At 45.0% G+C, this 7,502-nt stretch overlaps 1 protein-coding gene across 1 annotated transcript in view; it reads left to right on the top strand.

Annotated features, from left to right (window-relative positions):
- The window catches only part of FGL1 (fibrinogen like 1), a 47,121-nt gene extending 39,629 nt beyond the window's left edge, over nt 1-7,492 (top strand). Inside the window, exons 7-8 of the mRNA XM_006015864.3 lie at nt 155-342; nt 5,944-7,492. Of these exons, the coding sequence (XP_006015926.1) occupies nt 155-342; nt 5,944-6,103 (348 nt within the window). The 3' untranslated portion in view covers nt 6,104-7,492. The remainder of the gene's footprint in view (nt 1-154; nt 343-5,943) is intronic.
- Nucleotides 7,493-7,502: the final 10 nt, after the last annotated feature.

The following is a 7,502-nucleotide window of genomic DNA, read 5'->3' as shown; positions in this document are numbered from 1 at the left end:
GGCCCATGTCTCAAAATGGCTGCCCTTGTCAGGCACCTGGAGGCTGCCAGCTCCAGGCCCTTAAAGTGGCAGGCACACACAGTGCACTGCCACAGGTTACAGTGGATTAGTTTGATTTCTCTGTCTCTCTGTCTCCCTCTCCATTTTTCACTAGAGTTCATACTGGATGACTTGTGGTGAATACTCAGGCACAGCTGGAGACTCCTTTACTGGGGGGTTTCACCCTGAAGTGAAATGGTGGGCTGATCACCGAGGAATGAAATTCAGTACACGAGACAGAGATAATGACAACTATGAAGGGAACTGCGCTGAAGAGGATAAATCTGGCTGGTGGTTTAACAGGTCAGATGTTTCATGAGAATACTAATATTAGTAATTAGGATATTGCCATAGGATTATCTGTGAGGTATGAACACATGATATGAGCTAGAATTATTATCATTTATTGTATTTGAAAACTGTTGCTGATGCTATCATAGATGGTTCAGCACTGGCCTATGCGTCTCTGGCTGACCACAGAAGAAACATTTGACCTGACAGCCCTCTACCACACTATCTCCAGCTGCCATTGGTCTGACTATTTCCTCTGTGCTGGGGTCTGTCAGAGCTGATTTGGATTAGTGCCTCGACACAGTGGAACTTTCCAGCACAAGGCACGGTAAGGCAGGGGAAGTCTCGGCATGGTGAAGAGTTCCGGCGTGGATAGAGTTCCCGCCGAGGAAATGCAGGTTTGCATAACACAATTGGCTGATGTTAAATTATTCCCACGTGGCGGCTGGCAATTGGCTCGCTAGCCGTATAAAAGGTTAGGGGCGTTTCCGCCCTAGTTGGAGAACTCTGCGATTCCCCCTGGAGTGGAACTCCGGCAGCTTGATCACCTGCCAACGACTCCCCGTCGGCGAAGCCTTGCGACGTATCCTCTGTGTTGCATGCCCGAGTTAGACCCGAGCTACCTGGTCTACAAGAGGTCCTCGATTAGCGACTAGAGATTAGAATTGTTGCAACTACGATTGCCTGCGCTGTATACGACTCTACTGTGTAAGTAAAGCCATCTCTGTTTTTCCAATTGATACGTGTCTCGTCTGTGCCTAATTCCGCTCCGGTGATAGAGAGTACCCATCTGCCCGCCACGGGATCGCAGCCGCAACCCCAGCTAGCATTCCTGAGGGCTCCTGATCCTCGATTCCCCCTCGGCCCCCACAGGGTCTACATTTCAAATTCTCTCTGTTTTACAACTACCAGAAGCAGACATTTCTACAATGTCCTGTGGCAGGACACCTTTGGTGCCTGCCATTTTAAGAGGTCTGAGCAGGCTGTGATGCAGCCAGCAGGTGCGATGCAGTCTAACGAGGCAGTCACACTACCATGGGAGGGCTCCTGGATTGGAGGATGGGGCTGAGCCAGCCTCGGAATAAACTCTGGCCCTCTGAGCTGAGCTGGCAGTTGCTGCCGGGCTGCTGCCAGAGTAACATCGCCCAGCTGGAGCTGCTGCTCCCAGAACACCTGGAGGTTAAGGGTAGGATCTATGGGGATGAAGAAAGCTCCTGGTCCTGGGGAATGACCTAAAACTACACCCTGCTAGGGTTGGATGGTGTGGTGGGGCTGCCTGTGGCAGGGTTGTCCCAAGGAAATGCCACACCAATACCTCCCTAGTGAAAGGCGAGAATGGGGCGCCATATAGCCTCAGCCCCTATGACCTGGTGAGTTATCCCGTAGAGGGGACAGGCAAGGGGTGCAGGCAGGTCATCAGGCCTGGGATCCAAGGGATGTAAGGTCAAGAGCCCCAGTGAGGGGGTGGAGTAGTAGGCCCAGTGAGGGCGTGTGAGAAGGCTGTGTACAGTAGGGTCCGCATGGGTAGGCCTGAAGAACTGCACATGAGCCTGCCTTAGAGATTAAGTGAACTGGGTTTGGAGGTACCCGAGAAGATGGACCTGTATGAGAGAGAGAGGGTGAGTGGCTCAATAACCTGATCAGAGAAACCCTCAACTGCTCAATGCTGGGGCCAGGACCAGACCTGTCCAAGGGCCAGAGCGCCCACCGCTGGCCTAGAAGTGAGGCCAGGACTTGTGTGGCCAAAGGTCCTGGAGGGGCCACTGCCAGGAGAGAAAAGGGTTTAGGGAGTTTTGCAGCGCAGTATGAGGGCAGAGATTAGACTGCCTGAGGAGGAGGGATCCAGGTGGTGTCTGAACATCAGGCGGGCATAGAATGAAGTCCATTGCGGGGCCAGAGCCACATAGTGATGCCATGTGTGAGGCATGGGACACAGTATAAGGAGAAGTTCAGAGATGTGTATGTGACCTTGGCATCGGGCAGTAAATGGGCAGCCTCCCGCCTTGCAAACATTTACTAATTAGATACATCAAAGGTGAGGCAGGTGGGCAGCCTGCCCTAGACAGGTGGGCAGGTCAATGATTTGACCGGCCATGAGATGGCAACCCTGTCACTTGTACACATTCTCTTTATGTGAACAAGATGACTTGGGCAGGCCATCCAGTGCATGTGTGTGTGATGTAATTTATGTATACAATATCACTAGTGCTTTCCAGTCTTATAGCATGTCACTGCCCATTTGTGCAGAATATCTGAAAAAAGTTAGTGGTGAATTAATCGGTCTCTAACACCAGGTACATCTGTTTCTTTACCTCAGTTCACAGGGTCTTATGCTTTTAACTTTCCATACATCAAGATGGGACTACAGCCATTGAATTAGGAGTTATTTTCCTTTAGTTAGAGCAATTATTTTGAGAATAAAAATTATTTAAATTAGATGCAGTCAAAAAAATTTGACTGATAGTATTTCCTATATTTATATACAATATACCAATGCAGATAAGAGAATATAAGTAGTAACTAGTAGTAGAGCTCACTTAGATGGCTGCCTAGATAGATAGCTTCAATACTATAATAATATTAATATCATTGAAGCAATCTATCCTAGCCAGCCATCTAAGTAGGTTCATTTGACTAATAAGAAACGTAGCTAAGTGCGGCTCTGCAATATAGTTGTGGAAGACTGCTATAAAATACAGTTGGAAGAACCACATTAATATCTTTTTTTTATCTGAGTTTACTTGGCACAAGCTGTCAGAATGGATCAGCTCCATTCTGTACGTCACCTGCTATTTCTGCTTTTAACCCCCCAACTCCTAGAATTCAGTACCAGTTTCCTTTGGTGAAATGAGGTAGCTGTATATGTACAGGCAAAGTCTGACCCTCAGGCCAGATTGGGCCCATGGTGGACTCTATTTCCCAGCAGCCCTTGTGTCATCTGGCTGGTTTCCAAGAAGACCAGAGAAGCAGACCAGAAGACCAGAGGACCATGACAGCACAGGGCCAGGGTTTCCATGGAGACCGGCCCCAACAGTGCTGGCAGGGCATGCGGCTGAGCAGGGAGCTGCTCGGGGACCTGGATCATGTGGCAGTGAAGGCGTGTTCCGGAGTAGGGGCAGAGCTATGATCTACTGCCCACATGCCATGGGCAGGGTATGCAGGCAGTGGATTGTGGCTCTGCCCCAGCTCCAGACCACACTGCTACTGCCACAAGATCCCAGCCCTGGCCCTGGAGCAGCTCCCTGCCCAGATGTGCAGACTTCCTGTGCTGCTGGGACTGGTCTCCATGGAAACCCTGACCCCGTGCTGTCACAGCTGCAGCTACACGACCAGGGGCTGCTGGGATCTGGAGTACAGCCTCTGGCATGAGCTACCATTTTGCCCATCCCACAATTGTAGTCACTTTGTTAGTCTGTTTCAAAATTAATTGTACCTATTTGGCATATTCCAAAAAGGTGAATCAGCATAATGGATGTGTCATGCTACTAGAAGTCATAGGAAAATCACATGTAGATTTTCAGATTTTATTAAAGCTGAAATTACAAAAGTGGGGACAAAGCCATGGTTGTGATACTGTTTCCAATTAAATCAGAACTTCCAGAGACTTCAGAGGAACATCACATCCTAAAATTGCTTAGGACTGTAATATGCCACAGGGCTCATGTATGATGAATCACAAGTGACTGTTATTTAACTCTGTCCATTTTTCCTCAGAATAATTTTTTTATTATGTCTGCTTGGCTCAGGCAGAAGAAATATACCTTTGTGGAAATAACTATATGGTAATGTTTCACAGCTCTTGTCACCTAATATAGTACAGTGATTTATGTCATATAAATACCAATGATGGAAAGCTCTTGAATGCTAGTTCCTATTGTAGCTATGGGTCTGACTCTCCTTTATCTTACAATAGCTATGTTCCGAATCAAACATGCAGGTTGCCAATGATGTTACTTCGTTTCCTTGGTATTAAATTCTTTAAGCAGTTAATAGATCAGGACAGTAAAATGGAAATAGGAATATATGGGCCTGCCAATTTTGGCAGAGTGACTTAAAAACATCTTTATGGGTTTTTTTGGTTTTTTGTTTTACTCTGCATTAATCAAAGGCCTACCATATTAATTTATGTGTTTCTTCTACATATCTAATTCTTGTTAACTACTTGTGTGTTTTTGTCTCGTCTACCAGCACCAATTTAAGAATTATTATTCTTGGCTCATGCCACTTTTTTGATGAAATCAATGTGCCTCCATTTCCATGAAAAGAAGGAATTTGAATGAGAGGCAATAGAGAACTCCAGCTCCTAGTTACTTGCCAGTAACCATATCTCTGACTGTACTAAGGAAACCTTGCTTTGTGGAAATAAAATAAACTGCCTCTGCAGTATGGAATCTATGATGTACAGATCTTCCTGGTTCTTTTACCGGTTGATTATTAAAAAAAACAACACTTTGATATCTGCTGATCATTCAACATTCAACTAGTTTATGGCTATGGTTCACTTTAAAAAGTGCTTATAATGGACAACAACATACATAAGAATTATCTTTTCTCTGCAGATTCAGTTTTTATTCCTGCTTCTATTTCACCTCTTAGTAACTGTTACTAATTAAATGCAAATATACCCAGAGAGCATACACCCAGGCTTGCTACTAACCCTATCCTTAAGGTTCATTTTGGCTTGTTTTTTTTTTTAATCCTGCCTAAAATCTGATTTTGACATCCACCATGAGGTCTGACAACTAGACACTAATACCAAAATACTGACTTAGAAGTTGCAATAATCTGGTATGGAATCTGCAGATTAATTGACTCACTATAATATAATAAAAAAGAAACTCACTTTCCATACGGTCACATTATCATCCCAACTTTTTCCTCCCTTATAGAAATAAAATTAATGTAAGGACAGTGCCATGGTGCGGTAAAGTATTCCTTTCACATTTAAAAATGTAATATTGTTATTCCAGTGTATTAAAGAGTCAGAGAAGGATACATTTTGATAGGCAGGTAGTATGGCAACTCAGATAATGCAGCTATTAGAGAATGGCAAGAATGTATATGCTTAACTTGCAGTGAGATTTCCTTGTTTTCCCCTCAATAAATATAAAATCCCCCACTTATCACTGATTTATTCTCAGGTTTTTTAATAACAGACCCCAAGCGTTGGCAATAAATGTAGGATTTAGTACTGTTATGCCAAAACAATGAACAAAAAAACCACATAATTACTTTCACAAACTTTTCATTGCCCCATGTCCTTATGGCTAGGTATGATCCTAACAAATCTGGAAGCCATTATCCATTGAAAGAAAATGCAGATAGAAGGAAAAGTATCAGGGAACTAAAAGTGTTAAAGGAGGGGAGCTGAGTAACAAAAAGAACTTCTGTTTTGATGCAGCTGAGAACACTTGCAATTGTGATCCAATTAGACCTTTATTGTTTAATGACATTGAGCCTCCCAGATGCAAATGCAAATTTCTGCAGCTGTCAAACTAGTTACTCATCAACATAGTGAATTTTTGGCTCATGAAAGAACTGCAAATCTCTGTGTTTTTTAAACAAACCAGATTTGTTTATTGTCTTTATATGTTTGCCCTTCTTTCCCACCAGGTGTCACTCTGCCAACTTGAATGGTGTGTACTACAAAGGACCTTATACCGCAAAAACAGACAATGGAATTGTTTGGTACACATGGCGTGGGTGGTGGTATTCTCTGAAATCTGTTGTCATGAAGGTCAGACCAGCTGACTTTGAGCCCAATGTTGTTTAAGTATTTAGTTAAGATGATTTATCTAGTTAATCTTTTAGCAAATTAAGTCAACAGGCAGTTTTTTTTCTGATTTAAATCTGAGGTAATTTCATCCAAATCAGTGTTATTTAGATGCAAATGAGAGCAGAATCTGGGCGTAAGTCTGCAGATACAAAGACGTGTATTAATAAACAGATGGGATTTTTAAAAAGGCAGGGCAAACGTTCATCCAGGGTTCATGGCAGCTTCCATTGATGTAGAATCTGAAAGGTGGCAACAACTTCATCTCCCAAAAGGCACGATGAGGCCACAACATCAGGAGTGCTCAGGGAGGAGACATATTCCTATGACTTGCTAGTGAGGATGTTGTTGGAAAACACAGTAGGATTCAAAACTGCTCACAATGGCAGAACTGCTGATGGATGGCAGGAGTGGAACCACCACCTACCTGCACATCCTGAGAAGATGAGAGATCAGGCTGGTACCAGATGTCCAGCTTGTAGTTTCTTGTGCCAGCAGTAATGCCAATGGGGGTGTGCAGGGTGATTTGGCTCATGCCCTTTAGGATTTTTTCACTTGAGAATGATTTTTAATTACCTAAATCTTTGCACAACAGGTAGGAGATGTTGCAACATAGATCGACTGTATTGTTTTAAAAATCAAAGTATGAATATTATATACAAAGATTTGTGTTAACCTTAATATATATACAAACATGTGGGGAGGTTAGATCTCATTAAAAATGGCCACCCAATCTAATTGAGTTTGCCCAGGTGAGGACCTTACACTTAGATCCCTACTTAGGTTGATCTAAGTGCAAACTGCACAGAAATTCCAAACAGATCAGTCTAAAAATGGCCCACTGGATCTAAGTTAAGCGTACGTTCAAGATAGTCTAACTTAGATCAGATCCAGCAAGACCAATCTAACTGAACCTCTCTACAGTTCCCAGTGCAGCCCTAGGGCTGCAAAAGCCCAGCTGCTGGCCCCAGCCCTGGGGCTGCCCTTTCCCTACCTGTCCCCCCAGCACTAGGTTATTTTTAGCTCTCCTGATGCCTCCCCTCACCCCCAGATGGCCAGGTCCCCCCACCATTGGACCAGCCAACAGCCCCCGTCCCAGCCCAGCAACCTCCCATGCCAACTGAAGTAAGTCTGGGGGGTGAGAGGAAGGAGTGGGTGGGATGGGTGTGGCTGGTTTACTAGAGGGGGGTTGTTTGGAGGTGAGGGGAGTTGGGGGGCTAAAAATTTCCCCTGTTCTGGGAGCGTGACGGCAAGAGCACTCCCATCCTCCCAAGTCTCCCTGCAGACCCCCTGATCCCACCAACCCCTCACAGTGCCTCCCACAGACCCCACTTGCCCCCCACCCCGTTTCCCCCAATCCCTCCTACAGACCCTGCTTGCCCCTCCCCCTCCCCCCGCG

The sequence above is a fragment of the Alligator sinensis genome, unplaced genomic scaffold (assembly GCF_000455745.1).
Source record: "Alligator sinensis unplaced genomic scaffold, ASM45574v1 scaffold528_1, whole genome shotgun sequence".
Lineage (NCBI taxonomy): Eukaryota > Metazoa > Chordata > Crocodylia > Alligatoridae > Alligator > Alligator sinensis.
The sequence above is the reverse complement of the archived record's forward strand: the minus strand, read 5'-3'. Positions and strand labels throughout refer to the sequence as shown.